General features: G+C 41.3%; 1 protein-coding gene across 1 annotated transcript in view; it reads left to right on the forward strand.

Moving 5' to 3' along the window:
* The window catches only part of LOC142938652 (transmembrane protein 163a-like), an 89443-nt gene extending 73706 nt beyond the window's left edge, over window positions 1-15737 (forward strand). The window contains exons 5-8 of the mRNA XM_076081966.1: window positions 1645-1741; window positions 11838-11949; window positions 14555-14696; window positions 15677-15737. Coding sequence (XP_075938081.1) covers window positions 1645-1741; window positions 11838-11949; window positions 14555-14696; window positions 15677-15737 — 412 coding nt within the window. The remainder of the gene's footprint in view (window positions 1-1644; window positions 1742-11837; window positions 11950-14554; window positions 14697-15676) is intronic.
* The last annotated feature ends 1151 nt before the right edge of the window (window positions 15738-16888 follow it).

Raw genomic sequence — 16888 nt, forward strand, 5'->3', positions numbered from 1 at the left:
GTGTCGCAGAGGATAGACGGCCGAGCTGCCACTCTCATCCATTTAACACACAAACACACACACACCTGAATGTGCCAAATCAATAAAACTGCAAAGAGAAAACATTTGTCTTCACTTATTATCATGTACCTAATATGTTACACACAAAAAACACATAACACATGTGCATACTGTACATGTATATACCGCAAAAGCCAAAGTTCATATCCACATCTTATTTGCTGTAAACAGACAGACACTAAAGTTTGACAAATGTTCTTTGTTCTCACACTTGTAGAGTAAGGCAGGACTTTAAACTAAACTTTAAACCGGTAATACATAAAAAAAATAAGAATGTAGGACTGAGACAGAATGAGATTTTCAGGTTAAAGTGTGTCCAACTGAAAGAATAGATAAAGGGTCAGGACCAAATATACATTTTGAATTAGGTCGAGGCAAATGGATGGAGATTGTCTTGGATGGAGAGTGTATTTGGGCTACATCTGTATTTGGTAGCTATGTTTATTTTTTTAAATGCTGAAGGTGCCAGTGCTTCTGCAAGTTATTCTTCTTGTTAATGCCTGCATATTTTAAGACATTTAATAGCTGGAACTCAAGTAAAGCAATTTTGTGTGAAAAAAAATGTGTCTTGGAGAGACTCATTGCCCAAACACATGCAGACTTTAAACGTTGCCTTTTGCTCAGTGCATTGTGACAAAGTTGTTGTGACTGACCACCATCCGAATCAGTAAAAAGATAAACACCACCTCACTGCATCTGTCAGATACTGTTTCTCCGTGTGTCACAGGAAGTGAGACTGTCAAAAGTCAAGCAATGCAGAGGTGTTAATCTTATTCCATTGCATCCAGAGCTATTGAGTGTGCATCCTGTAGCCCCCCCTTCCCCTCCAAAAAAAACAAAACACATTGAACAAACATCACAAATTGCCTCCCCCTAAGCACTCCGACTGAAGTCAGCAACTTGTTTATTCTGGTAGTGCCCCAAATACATGGTGAACAGTCTTCTGACCACTCCCAAACACTTTTTTTTACATTAGATGTATTATCACTCAAATCAGACATAAAGAGGCCTTTCAGTATTACGACAGTTTGTGTTGTAACATCATCCATCATGCACCGGGCCAGACACTGTGTCATGTGGCTAATTCTACCCATAGCCTGTGAAATTAACTTTAATATTCAGTATAACTGAAGGGAATTGATGCACCACGACACTGCCATATCGATCTTTCCTGATGTATGTCTTTTTTAAAGGGCTGGCTGTAATTCAAGCCAGTGAACAGGAGTTTTTAACAGCTGAATTTGTTCATTATTTGTTGGACTGCTCCTTTAATATTTCACAGTGGTTGGTAAAACCATTTCCTAGTTTGCCAGACTGAAAGCCACCGCCAGTATCACTCATAACAGTTTATGTCTGGATACTGTGAACATTTACTTTGGACTTCACTGCAGCAGGAAAAAGACAAATGATCCTCATGCAAATGCAAAAGAGGGAGAGACTAGAAGTTGTTAACATTGTGACTGATCTCGAGTTGGCTCTTTTAGGTTATTGCTTTGGTTCAACTACTACCCAACTTTGTTGGAAAGAGACCACGCAAGCCGAACCTCCAAAAACTTTGCTCTCTGTCTGATTTTCTGTCTGCAGGGCATGTGTGGTCCTTGGGGTTGTGTTCATTCTCTCCTCCGTGTGCATCGTTGGAAAGGCCATCCATGATCTGGCAACCAGGGTGCCCCCGGAAGTGGTAAGACCTCTTTTTAATGCTCTTCCTGAGGTCTTCCTTCCTGAGGTCTACTTTGTAGTACGACTGAATTTAAACTGAATTTACACATTTAAACTGAATTTAATGTGTAACATTGGTAGAAATGCCCCTTTAAAGCATTTAATTAAAATGTTTAAACTGAATATCAGACTGTAAATCATGAGTGTTAAAAAAGGTGAATGATTTATGTTTATAATATTGATTTCTTACGGCACTGGATTGCAGTGGGCAATGTTTTTTGCATTTTGCAGTTCTGATCAGGGCAACGCTTATTTATTTATGAAGTGCTGCTTAATTCAAGGTAAAACCTGCCGTGACAGTGCGGCAGTTTAAATCTTACCTTGGGCCTTGTGATTTGCTAGTGTGTTGTGAAAAAAAGAGACACAGCTCATTTGCGGCTCCTAGCTATTCCCCCCCAACGACATAAACAACATGCTTATGGGAAAAGTGGCAAACACAGGCGCACGTGAGAGTTTATTGGGCACGAATCACCACACATACAAATTATGTGCCACACACACAGAAAACATGTCATGAGTAATGAAAATCTACAATAGCCTTGAGTTCCATATGCGCTCGATTTCAGTCAACACACGCACACAGTACGTGTACACACACATCACTCATTGTTGTGAGCGAGGTATCTTTTTATAGCCCTCTGCTGTAGCTCCTCTGACATCAGAGTTTTACTCTCCCTCCAAGGAGGGAGGTGTTAAGACTATGAATAAGATCCCCCGAAATAGTCTCGTCTTTCTGTTGCCGGGGCACTGCCCAACCCTTCTATCGTCACGCTGTTTTGGGAGCGCCCATCCCCCCGCCCCCGTCGTATCTTTTTTCCAGGTCTGTGCTTTGAAACCCTCTTGTTTTGGTTTGTAAATGATTTAACCTTCGCCATCTGTCCTTTGAGAGATTTATACGCTCCAAAAAAGTCCTCATCCCTCTTTAAAATTCCAAGCCTCCTACTTTCAAAGCTCTAAATTGCACTTCTTGATTTAGTTATTGAGCCCAGCAGCAGATCTCAAAATACCTTCATATTTTATTTGCACACCTGAATTATAAAACAGCCTTGAGCTGAGGGGAAATTTGAGATTTGGGGGGGGAGGGGACTATTGGGCCCTTTAACAAAATCACGTTGGCATACGTTACCCTGTGGAGTTTTCCTGTAAACACATGAAAGTACATTGTCGATATACTTGAGGCCTAACAAACACGTTAAAAGCATTTAGTTCCTCATAAATCATTTGCAAAGCAGATTCTAGAAAATATTTTCAAACCTGCATTTTTGTCTTTATCTTCCTTCTCTGGTGTACATTTCTTGCCGTATTGCTACCAACTGGTGAAAGTCATTGGAATGTCAAATGTGTGCTAGTACATGTGCTGTGCATCCTTGCGCGTGGGCACGAGACACAAACAAAACGTGTACCCACTTACAAAAACATTGCTCCATAGTGCCGCTACTGGCCAAAACTCCATAGGGGTACCCCTCAAAAATGTTGACATATTTGCTTGCTTGTAGTTTATTGTAATGCAAATATTCGTTATCTGTGAATGTATTTTAAGTTCTGACGTTCTAGTCACTATGCTATGATGATATAGCAAATGTGTATTTCTGACCATGACTGCTTTTAATGAGAGCTGTATAATATCCTATATGTTAGCTGGGATCGGCTCCAGCGCCCCGCGACCCTCAACAGGATAAGCGGTTTGGATAATGGATGGAATGGATGGATGTATAATATCCACTGAAAGTAATTTCAAGCAGTTTTTACATAGAAAGCAAAGCAAATGTTCGCCTCGCATTATTTGTGCAAGTCAGTTTGACTGTACAGATGGTATAGCTACAAGCTATCTTGCACAGTTTCTCTCCTTTTTCCTCTTGTTCCTGTATGTTTATGAAGCATATTCGTAGGCATGACTATTCTGATAAAGTCAAAACAATGTTACCTCAACGGGACGCAAATAAGCCTCTATTTGTGCCAAATTTCGACTGTATGTTGCACCGTGCCAAACATTAACATCGCTTTCCGTCTGGAAACACCTGGATAGTGAATTTCCTAAATATTAAAAGGTAACAACTCACACATACAGTATATACATTTTGACAATAAATGAAACAAAGTGAGACACAACAACAACAACAACGATAATGAGGACAATGCAGAGGTGTTAATTCATGTGGATATAATGAGATATATATGAGAGGATAAATATGCAGAGTTCCGATGGTAGAAAATAAACATATCCGTTCCAGACAAACCAACTGTGTGTCCTTTTTGATATTTTAAGTGCATGTTTGATGGTCGTTTTGACATCCTCTCTCTTTCCCTTACCATCCCACTCTCTTTTTTTCTACTCTATCTTCTCTGTCAGTTGGGGGCTCCGACTTCGCCCTGTGTCTTTACATCTGATTGATTATCAAGAATAATCTGTATTTATTATGTAAAATACTTCCGCAAGCGACTGGGCTTTGTGAGATTTCATGGATGCAGGAGTTTAAAGGATTCTTCTCATTCCGTCTCATTTATCCAGTCTCTCTCTCTACTTTCTTCTCTCACTATCGCATCTCTCCTCCTTCCATGTGCTACATTTCTTTAATTGTTTCCCTTCCATCATTATGCCCAGACTCTTTCTCTAACTTCTCCCTACACGATCACCTAGTCTGTCTCCCTCCATTAAACATGCCATGACAAATATTTTTCATCATTCATACGGCCTCCCTTTCTTTTTGTATCCACCTTTGGGCTTTTTTTTTTTCTTTCTTTCTGTGTGGCAGAAACAGGCTTGTTCATTGAAGTCTCCATCAAACAGAAGTCAGAGGTGATTTATCCCACCGGCAGTGATCTGTCCATGTGCTCTGTATGCGTGACCGAAAGAGCCAGATAGAGATTACAAAAAAGAGAATGGTTTAAAATAGAACGGCCAGAAGATTACAGTGCGAACGCTGTAAAATGTCTCCCACCTTGAAGCATCAGGCTTTAAAATCGCATCGAGCGGACGGAGGGCGAGGAAAATCAGGAATCCTGATTCGCATCACGTCCTGGGTCGCTGCTCTCATGGCGGGCCGTCTGTGTCTGGTGCCCGATTAAACTCAGAGAGCTGAGATTGGCTCTCCCTGGACGAAGTGAGAGCAACACACACTGATGCAACAAATACATACATACAGTACATGCACTTGTTTTTAGACACTTTCTTCTCTGATCTTGGTCTTAGTAATCTAAATTAGGAATTGCCTGTAAATAACTTAAAAGTGTCTGAGAACATGCAATACACACAGAATAAGTGATCCATGATACTGTAAAGCAGAGAGAGTACTGAACACAAGCAGCAGCCAGCTTATAAAGGATATGTATGTGTGGAAAGGTAATTAAAAATCCGAAAACTACAATTTAGGCATGCTTTACGAAACAGTGAAGTCATTTAGCACGAGCTCCTCCTTATTCTGCCTCCATCTCATTCTAGTAAAAAGGGTTTAAGGGATTAACAAGTTATTAGCTGACCAGCTATCAAGAGCTCAAACTACAAACAAGTGCATGTTGGTTTACAAGACAATGCAGCATATGTGTATTGTTGGGAACGTAAAGGAGCGTGTTTGGTTATCAGCAAATATGAAACTAAACTAGAAAATGCATTTCCTGCTGAAAATGCATTGGAATGCTGAAAGTTGAAATTAATTGTAAAAAAATTGCTGAAAATTAATAAATGGGAGACCAGCCATCTGAAAAATGTTGAAGCCCGAAAGCATTTAAACTGCACTGCATTTGCAGTGCCAAACTGCACTACACTGATTTGAAGATTTTCTCCATAGAGATCCCTTTCAAAAGAAAATTGCAAAAAGTTTAATAATTCAAAACGTTTAAAGCTTACAAATATGAAAAGTCATATCACCCCTCTCCTGAAAGAGCTGAACATTTTGATATTCGAACGGTTTCTGTGGCTAAAAAATTTCATCAGTAGTGATATTTGTAGTAGTAGAAGTTGTAGTTGTAGAAGTATTATTAGTAGTAGAAGTATTAGTAGCATTAGAATAAGTACTAGTAGTAGCAGTAGTGATATTTGTAGTAGTAGTATTATTAGTAGTAGAAGTATTAGTAATTAGAAGAAGTAATAGCTGTAGTATTGGTCGTAGTATTTAATATAACAGTAGTAGTAGTAATAATAATAATGGCAGTAGAAGAAGTAGAGGAGAGGAGACAGAATGTATGAAACAAACAGAGGTTATTAAATGACAGGCTTCATCACAAGCATTCCAGTTAGATTTCACTCTGTGGGGCTTTTATTTTGAAATGGGGTGTGGGGGGGGGGGGAGAAGGGGAGAGGAGACAGAATCATAATCTTAGATAAACATAAACAGGTTATTAAATGACAGGCTTCATCACAAGCATTTCAATTAGGATTCATTTTGTGGGGCTTTTATTTTGGAGAGAGAGAGAGAGCTCTCTGGCAATCTTTCTCATTTGGAGATTGTCCTGTGTTTTATCATTTACAGCTTACATGACTATTGTCCTGCTCTGCCATGTCTTTCCTCCTCTCTCCCTCTTGTGTGTGTAAATGTCACTCGAATCAGGAAACTTATCAGAATACCCATATTTGATTGGCTGAGCTGCATCACGTATATCTCTAAATCATGTGTGTGCGTGTGTGTCTCAGTGCCTCTCTGTGTTTATCAACATCACTAATGAGCTCATATAAACACCTGTGTGGTTGGGTGCATGTTGGTGATTGGAGCACCTGTGTGTTAGAGGCTAATTAAGAGAGATTAGAGTGAACAGTGATTTTCAACAACTACCTGTCAAACATATGCCCTTTATACCAAAACCATGAGAATAATCAATAAAATATGGATACCGTGAGAGAGATAAGACTCTGCCAAACGCGGTAATGTGGTTTTTATGTTTGTGGTGTTATAAATGTGAGCTCCAGCACAATATACAAAACTGGTACCGTCTGCTTTCTTTGAGAAATGAGTGGTCAGATTTAACATGGAGTCTAATGGAGTAGTTGGTTGGAGTTCATGTCGCTCTGCGGCTCTTTGAGCCAGACAGTTATATGGACTGAGTGAGTGAGACAGGCAGACAGACAGTTTTATGGACTGAGTGAGTGAGACAGGCAGACACAGTTGTATGGACTGAGTGAGTGAGTGAGTGAGACAGGCAGACAGATGGGTATATGGACTGAGTGAGTGAGTGAGACAGACACACACACAGAGACAGACAGACAGACAGACAGGAGTACAATGCCTCCAAGTCTTGTGTGTGTGTAGAGAGACAGACAGACAGAGCCTGCGTGCGTGGTTGCCATGGTGAGGACGCACCTGTTGGAGAGTCTGTGAGTCTGTGTGTTTATCAGCTTCACTAATGAGCACAATCATGAACAGCTGTGTGCCTCCAGCATTTTAATGGAGATAAAACAGGGAATCTAATGGAGCAGTTGGTTGGAGTTCATGTCGCTCTGCGGCTCCTTGAGCCAAATGTGTAAGTCTGTGGGATTCCGACAAGGACAAGATTAGCTACTTTTACATCCGAAAATTATTCATGAACAGTGAAGATTGTGGACACAGTGGCAAAACACAAATCTTTTTTTCACAAGAATCTCAAGCTGCTCTTCACTCTAGCGGTGACATCACGCACTCTAAGCTGCGCAATACACACCCATTATAAAGTCAGAAAAGGACTGAAAAAATCATAAAAGTTAAATTGCTGCAGTTCAAAAAGTGTAAAAGATATCAAAAAGCTGAATCATGTGGCAATAGATCAGGGTTTTCTAAACATTTTAAAGTTTAAATGGTGTCTGTAGCTGAACGTATGAGGAAGTAGAAGGATTTGAAAGTTGAAGAAGTTTAAGAGGATTTGAAAAATGTCTCCATAGACATCCCATTGAAAATAAAAATTGCAAAAAGCTTAATAATTTAAAAAGTTTAAAGATTATAAATATGAAGAGATATAGCACCCATGAGCTGAAAGAGCTGAACATTTTGATAGTTGAACGGTTTCTGTAGCTTAAAAAATGAATAAGAAGAAGAGTTTCAAAAAACGTACGGAAGAAATAGTTGAGTGAAGTTGAATAAAGATTTGAAGAACAATTGTTGGAATGCTTAACAGCATTCCAACAATAAGAACGGGGCACCACCCTGCGGACAGGGACCAATAACCGAACTATAAACTAAGTCTCATAATTAGTGTTCACTCACGATATTAACAGTCTGAATACTATTACACGTTTGGAGTGAGGGTGAAGGGTTAAGTTCGAGCACAGGCCACTACATCCAGTTATTATTACACACATATGCACAAGTAATCACAGAAGGCTGCTCTTTAAAATATAACAGAGTTTATTAAATCAAAATAATAAATGATCAAATCAAATAATATCAAAATAAATGTGTGTGTGTGTGTGTGTGTGTGTGTGTGTGTGTGTGTGTGTGTGTGTGTGTGTGTGTGTGTGTGTGTGTGTGGAAAAGGAGGGAATCAGACAGTGGGGGGCGGGGGTAATCTCACGCGGGGGTGGACCTACAAGCAAAGATGGCGGGGTCTTGACACTACGACAAGATGGCTGAGAGGTGGCCACGGGTGTAACCACGTGGGGCGACGCACAATGTGGGTTGGGACAATAGATTACGTAACCTTACGTGTCTGAGATATTCACCAAAAATCAGTGAATCTAACTATGTGTGTGCGCGGGTTAGTAGAGAGAGAGAGAGGGAGGAGGAGAGAGAGAGAAAACCAAGCTCTGGCGGTGCTGGGCGCTGCAGGGAGATGTGAGAACAGCTGATCCTACCCGCAAAACTCTGCGGTCGGGTTCTGAACCGACCAGTCACGCTTATACGGCGATAGTTACGGTTCTGAATCTCACTCACAGAGCCGATTTGAAGAAGAGAGAATAAAACCGAAACAAAATAAAAGAATCCCCAAAACAAAACAGATCTTTATCGCTGCGGTGGAATGCGAGTTTGTTTCCTTATCACCCCGAAACTCGGTCGGCGAGACGAGGGTCAACCACCGTGGTTTTAGTCTTTACAGTAATAAAATCACAAACTCCACATCCACTAGCAGTGACGGATCTAATGCAAACAGTTACAGCAGGAAATACACAATATAACGGAACTCCGTGGTCCGCGATGCTTGCGCAATAACACGTTCTAAACACGACAGTAACTTAACACAACAAGATACAGGAATAACAACGACATAAACTAATAGTCTAAATTAAACTAATGCCCACATACCAATGATACTCTTACTTTTAGAAGCTTCTTTCGGTAGGGTCGGTTTCCAGTGGTAGGAAACACTCGGTCCTCGAGTAGTCGGAGACTCTCGGTGGCGCGCTGCTGCGGAGCTTGGCGCAGACTCAACCTCACTCGCTGCAGAGAGGAGGGTAGAACTTCGGCGGAGAGACGGGGATCGCTCGTCTGTTACCGGGAATCTTCGGCGGGGAAAGAGGGGGTCAGTCGCCCTTTTGCCGGCAATGTGTGCGCTAAGGGTGGGAGAACGGGTCGTAGAAGTTATCCGTTCTCACACTAAAGGATCCAAAAAAAGCTAAAATATAAAAAGAAAAGCACAGTCTGTGGTTCCACCAGCGAATATAACATATGACCTGAAAGGATTTGGCGAGGCCGCGTTTCCTCGTGAATCTTCTTGTTACCAGGACGAATCCGGATGGAAGAGGCCAATTCGAGCTGTGCTCTGGCTTATAAACCAGGTAGTACAACCAGTGGGGGGCCCTTTCTTGGCCAATGAGGGGCCAGGATCAAGTTTTGGGGAGCTGGGATGTGTGGCCATCCATCTTGGAGGTTCTATCAGACCCCAGATCAGGCCTTGTTTGAAAGGAAGGAAACATGGATGCTCCTTTGTTTGAAAAGCACATGTGAGGGTCTCAGCCAGCCAGGAGACCAGAGTCAGATCCCAACAGTATGCATGCTGAAGCTTCATTTGGCAAGTGAAAAAATATAACTAAACTCTCATTCTCCACATTTATTTCCTGGGATTTTTAACGTTTCCCCGAATAACTTTTGCGCAGAAATGACAACTTTCAGAGATTTCTTTTTACCGTAATCAGCTACCAAATAAGACTGAGATATTTTGAAATCAATTTACATGCAGAACAGGTTTTACTATATGATACTATGTATTATTTTAATTAAATTCAGGTATACTTTACATCACCTTTTAGTTGATGGTTCACCATTTATACAATGTATGCCTCCAAGTGTTGTGTGACATCAGACAGCTGCAAACAATAAGTGAAATCACTTCACTATGTAGTTCACTGTATACTGTCAACCATTATATTTTAGTGTCCAAATGCGAGTGTGAAATGTATGCACAAATATATGCCCTCAAAATTCCCACAAACCAATGTAAAAGATGAGTGTATGGTATGCACTTTCTCTTAACAATCCCACAATGCAATGTGTCATATCTTCTGTGAAAGTTAGCATTTTTCACTCTACGGCTGTCATCGATGTCATCCTAATGCAGAGTTCATGTCACGAAGACGGCAGGGGTGTCGTTAGGCCTAATTTAGGGGGGCTCTTAAGTGTCACACTAAATTAGCTGCACACTATATAGTATACTATTGAATATCTCAACGTTTCCTCACACAACTGTTCGTATGATAACTTAAGAAAACTCTTGCGTTTTCCCACGAAAGCCAGCAACACGCGCAAATTTCAGCTCGTTACATACGGTCTTTTCAAATTCTCACAGGAAGGAGGGATGAATGGGTATAGGGATAGGTATAGCTGAGACCAGCCTGAATATCTGCATATTATGTAGGCGCATTTGAACTTGTCATAGTAGGAAAAGCACATGTGTTACTAATAACATTACATCCAGTAAGCCATGACAGTGGGACAGTGAGCCAGTATGAACCATAGCAGGACCCTGAAGCAGCTAAATGTAATTGGTGAGGAGGGCCCTTTGCACCCACACTAACCCACTTGCCGGCTGGATCAATGCTGGAATTACACAAGGTCATCAAACTTCACGAACCAATAAAAATGACACGGTATAATAACAAATTAGATGTCTATCAAGCACAGCCTATGCCCACTCCGTCCTTACAAAGAGTCTGATCAGGCAAATTAAGCGAAAGCACCTGTGTGGGTGGACCATGAGTGTGTAGTACCTTGAATAAATACATACTATTATTAGGCCTGATGTTAGTAATTCATGTCTACAACTTTACCATTCAGTCCGACAGATGGAAGCATGTGACATATAGGAAGGGACATGAAGAATATCAGGCTAAAAGCAGCACTCGAGTAAGAACATGTTTTCAATTAAACATTAAAAGAGAAGTTAAAATATACAGAAAAATAAAAGCTTTTTGGCAATGAAAGCTGAGTTCCATTTAGCTGCTTTAGTTTCAGGGTCCTGCTATTTTGCGTCGTGGCTCAACGTCACACTGTCATGGCTTAGGCACTTAAATAGAATAGAGAATGGAGCTGTTGTTCATTTCATTAGTGACACCTGTGCTTTTTCCTACTATGAGTCTGTAAATATGTCCGTCATGAAAAAGGCTTATTACATCTGTTTGTGTGATAGAGCCTAACAATCGATCGCTACGTCCGGTTGGTTTGCGAGGCCAAAGTTCATCCTAATACGTTATAGCCCTGACCATAATTCCTGGTGAAGAAATGTGAAGTCTGACGAAAACAATAGAGTTCCTCTCTCATGTGCGTCTTATCGTCCCAGTTTCCCTCTTCTTTTTCTCTCCACCTTGTCTCCGTCTTTCTACCCCCTGTTGGCCCAATTAACTCTGATACGGAGCCACTCCGGGGCCGAGTGCAGGTTTTTGTGCTGAGTCTGTTTGACACTCAAAAACTCTCTACCCTCACATCACTTAAAGTCGAATGACCTTGGGTTGATGCACCAAGTGGAGTCTGTATATCTATTATTGATGGTTGAGCTGAGACGAGCTTTGTGGGTCATTCTGTCTGACTGATAACGTTGGCGCTTCTCTGTGTTTGTCTTACGGACACTGTCTTTCCGTATGTTTGTATGCTTTGCTTTATCGTTAAACATACACTGTTTTTACCACAACTTATTATACATATATTCTCTTCCCTGTCTTTCCATAGGACGACTTCCTCTACAGCGTTGCTATAGTGAGCGGACTCACATGTGCTGTGCTGGCTGTGGCCAAGTACATGCTGGGAAGAGTGCTGACTAGCCGGGCACTCATCACTGATGGTATAGTGTACACACATACACACACACACACACACACAGTTAAAATAAATGAGTAGTGCACCGGTCTAAGAGGTCTACAGAATAGCAATAGGAAATTGTATTTGACTCACTAAATGCCCAGGAAAGTGATCTTGTTCGCTCAGTCATTTCTCTAGCCTTTCAGTGTTGATGATCAGTGTATGTGTGTCTCTACCCTGCTAATGACAAATAGTTTTACGAGAACAGTTGAAAAACTGACTTTCGTGCAAATTGGGGGGGGGGGAGATAAATACAGCCCTAAAAACAATTGAGAAAAGATTGAAGATTATGAGAAAATGTATTCCGATCCTTTGCTTGAGTAAAACTAGCAAAATCACATTGTCCATCCATCCATCCATTTTCCACCGCTTATCCGGGGTCGGGTCGCGGTGGCAGCAGGGCAAGCAGGCCGACCCAGACCTCCCTCTCACCGGCAACATGTTCCAGCTCATTCTGGGGGATCCCGAGGCGTTCCCAGGCCAGCTGGGAGATGTAATCTCTCCAGCGTGTTCTGGGTCTTCCCCGGGGTCTCTTCCCAGTTGGACGTGCCTGGAAAACCTCCAGTGGGAGGCGTCCAGGAGGCATCCTAATTAGATGCCCGAACCACCTCAGCTGACTCCTTTCGACGCGAAGGAGTAGCGGCTCGACTCCAAGCTCCCTCCTGATGACCGAGCTCCTTACCCTATCTCTAAGGCTGAGCCCGGCCACCCTACGGAGGAAACTCATTTCGGCCGCTTGTAGCCGCGACCTTGTCCTTTCGGTCACGACCCAGAGTTCGTGACCATAGGTGAGGGTAGGAACGTAGACCGAGTGGTAAATTGAGAGCTTTGCCTTCCGGCTCAGCTCCCTCTTCACCAAGACGGTCCGGTGCAGCGCCTGCTTTACTGCTGCAGCTGCACCGATCCATCTGTCGATCTCCCGCTCCATCTTACCCTCACTCGTGAACAAGACCCCGAGATACTTGAACTCCTTCGCTTGAGGTAGGCACTCCGTCCCCACCTGGAGGGAGCAATCCACCGGTTTCCGGCAGAGCACCATGGCCTCAGATTTGGAGGCACATTGTAAATTAGTATTAACGGTAAACTTACTTCTTATGCAGCAAAATGGCCCCTGTCAGAGTTATATTATTGTATATTATTATTGGGCTATTATTACTGTTGCCTTTGCTTGTCTGAGGCATTTCAGAGTTTTAGCCAATCTAGATGGAGCTGTTTTTATTATTTTACTCGCTGTTGGGTAAAAATACTTCACTCTTTTATTCCTCATTATAGTCCATAACGGTCAAATGAATTTGCAAAAAATTTAAATGACTAATAATGAACCAATTGTAAAAGACCATGGTCATGGTTCTCTAACCCCAAACAGAAAACAAGTGTGACAACCAAAATACAAAGTATTAAAAGCAAAGTCACAAAGTGTGTGTGTGTGTGTGTGTGTGTGTGTGTGTGTGTGTGTGTGTGTGTGTGTGTGTGTGTGTGTGTGTTTCTGTGTGAGAGAAAGTTGCTCTCACAACTGGATTCGATGGATTGAAAGAACTAATAGGTTGCTGTTCTCAGAGACTGGATCTATTTCCCACAAGACACTTACTGCAGGCGAGACAATAACCCACTGTGCCGGCTTCCACACAAGGAGAAATGTAATTATCAAAAAACATCAGCTGCTATACAGGGTAACTGAAATACAGTAGATTTAGTCAACTATTATGTAGTATTTATAGCCATTTGTGTTTCAAAGGAACTTCATGAAGTCCCTGCACTTGGCCAATTCAGGGACATAACCCTCCATAAAACTACAACTTTTGTTGTTCATTTTTCACACTTCAACTTTTGTACAGTTTTAATAATTGAGATATAATATGTTAATTAGTGAGTTTTGAGGTTCTTATTGGCAAATGTTCCCCCCTCTATCCAGTCTTTGGGATATAAGCTAAGCTAGTTTATTTACTGTAGCCTACAGACACGAGAGTCACATCAATATTGTCATCCAACTCTCTGCAAGAAAGTGAATAAATGTAAACCAAAATGTCAAAATATTTCTTTAACACCAAAAGACCTCAGATAATCAGATTGCTGTTTATGTTCAAATTTAATAAATAAATGAGTGATTATCAGGATTAGTGATGCATGTTTAAAGAGACAATTCACCCGAAAATAAAAAATGCATGTTTTTCATCGTACCTGTAGTGCTACCTTGTTGTGAGCAGTTTCATGTATTGTCTTTCAACCATAGTTGTTCCATGAAACTGCTCACAACAAGGTCTGGATTATCTTGAGTAACCAGTTCATGATTTCTGTAATGAGGCATTGCTGTTTAGTTTTTCAAATGTATTTTTTTTGGCACTTTGAGCACCACAAGCCAATATATATTGGAGAAAAGGCATCTCAACAACTGATACCTCTAACTCCAAGCAACTCACACCAACAATCTAGACTGATGAATAGCACTAGCACTATAGCAAGAAAGAGCAAAAAATCTGTATTTTTGAGTGAACTGTCCCTTTAAGTTTGGCCAACTGAAACTACTTCATTACTCATTCATACAATACATAAACACACCTGACATTTTTCTCCATTTTTGTGTTTTTCAGGGTTTAACTCTCTGGTCGGTTCCATCATGGGATTTTCCATTCTGATCAGCGCCGAAGTCTTCAAGCATCATGCTGACGTCTGGTTTCTGGATGGCACCATCGGAGTTCTCATTGGACTCATCATTTTGGCATATGGCATCAAGTAAGATAAAAAACCAACAGTCTACATTTCTTTGACCTATTGATTTGAAATTCCTAAATCCATATTCCATTAATGCCACATGTAAACTCGACAGCTGTGTGTGGCTGAGTGCCAAAACAGACGGAGACACCACAGCACTCTGATTAGCGGTGGCTGCGAAGGATTGTTATATAGTAGACTCGTGTGATCCAAACATTTCCAATTACTACAATTACTATTGTTAGGTCCAAAAGTTAATGTTCGTTGACAAAAGATAGATGTAATCATTTATTTGTCATGTTTTTATCCAACAAAATATTCTTCTTCAACCAATATTTGTTGGCATTTAGCCTTTCAAAAACCACATCTTGTCTGCGGTCAAAATCATGCTCTACTGCTTGCCGCATTGACACAAAGTGAGGCTCGCACTGATGAGTTAAAGATCAGCTACACATTCATTAAAAGATTAATTTATAGAAGAATATGTGCATATTGAATTTAAGCATGTTCATATACCATTCAAATTGTGCTTCGAGGAAATTATTTTCAACAAAAATAGTCTTCTCTCTCTCTCGGGCAGGAAAGTCGATTTTATCAGAGTAGGGTGGTTTATATTATATCATATATCCTTTATACCTTTCTATTATTGAACAGACAAACCAGTGTTTTTTCTTGCCAGATTTGCTAGCGTCTCACGAAACAAAATAGGTCAGACAAAAGGCAAAAGTACCGCCGCAGATGGCGAGCCGGCCGCGGAGCCAGGCCCGTGTGTGGGGCCAGCTGTGTCGCTCGAACAGCAAATTAAAGAGCGGGCGAGAAAGCAGGCAAATGAAAACTTTTCAATTCAGAACTGATGAGTCTCTTATGATCGGACTTCATAGAGAACACCGATCAAACTATAAAGAACAAATATCGTCCGATAACGATCGGAGGACGATCTCTTGGATCACCCTTTGTTTCTGCACACTTACACACTTTTGTTTACATTTCTGCGCCCACAGACTCCTGAAGGATATGGTGCCCCATGTGAGACAGACGAGGAACTACGAACGCTTTGAGTGAGAGTGTGTGTTGAACGCACACACCCACACACTTGGCTGCCTCCTGGGCGGAGGGCCGCCCTCTTCTCTCTGTCTTTCATATACACTTTGATACACATCTCACCTGCACATGCAGCACATACAGAAGCTACCCATGTTCTCATACACACATATTTACACACGCTGTGAACTGTACATAGCGCAATCACACAATCAGACATAACACACATGCATGCACGCACAAACACAGATGTCGGAGAGACTTTGAGGGAAAAGGACGCGAATGAAGACCACATCCTGGAGAGAAAACACTTGAAGTTATTTTTTTTTTTTTTTCTGCTCTTCTTCACTTTTTGTTCATGAAATCACCAGTTTAGAAATAAAAAACTAGAATAAGGAAAAAGCCAGAGAGCTGAGTCTCCTGTCTTCATGCAGGAGCTTTGGATTTGTTCGACTAAAATGGAGATACAATAGTTGCTGCTTATATGACACTGTTTATTCATGTCATGTTGGAAATAATGAGGAGCAAAATCATTTTTACTTAAATGAGGCGTACACAAAAAACTCAGTGGGATCCCCATGGGATTTTCGTGAGAAAACATATAATGACCTCTTTACGGATTTCTTAGTCTCCCTATTGTCTCTTAATTAAGAATATATACTCCAAGATGAGCTGAGTGCTCCTCACAAATTTTATTTATTTTAATTTTATTCTATTTCTAGTTATTTTTAAGTACAGGAGATGCTTTCCTAAATCAGACAGAAAGTTCCTGTCAAAACTTCACCAGCCTGCTTTCTTTGAAGCGGCCGCTGTACATCCAAATTTGTCGCTGAGAGAGGAGGAGAGTGGACTTAGTCAGACAGAATACGAGCAGCACCGAGTCAGGAAACACGGCTTTGTCCAAGAGGTGAAAAGCATCAGCGAAACACGGTGACGTCAGACTTCATCTAGAAACCCGTCAACTAAAAGCAAACAGCAGTAAAGAGCACAGGAGACGCTAAGGACAAACATTTGCCATAGGAAGGCTATAAACCTAAAGTGCACAAGTCGTACACATTGCATAGCCCACTGCACTGTGTGTAATGTATCCAAGCACAGATTAGCCCACTTTCCTTCATCCGCCGGTGTTTGTTGCAGACAGTTTAGCACTGTGGGTTATTAATAACTAAGAA

Source organism: Anarhichas minor, unplaced genomic scaffold (assembly GCF_050575085.1).
Source record: "Anarhichas minor isolate MPS153535 unplaced genomic scaffold, ASM5057508v1 ptg000087l, whole genome shotgun sequence".
Lineage (NCBI taxonomy): Eukaryota > Metazoa > Chordata > Actinopteri > Perciformes > Anarhichadidae > Anarhichas > Anarhichas minor.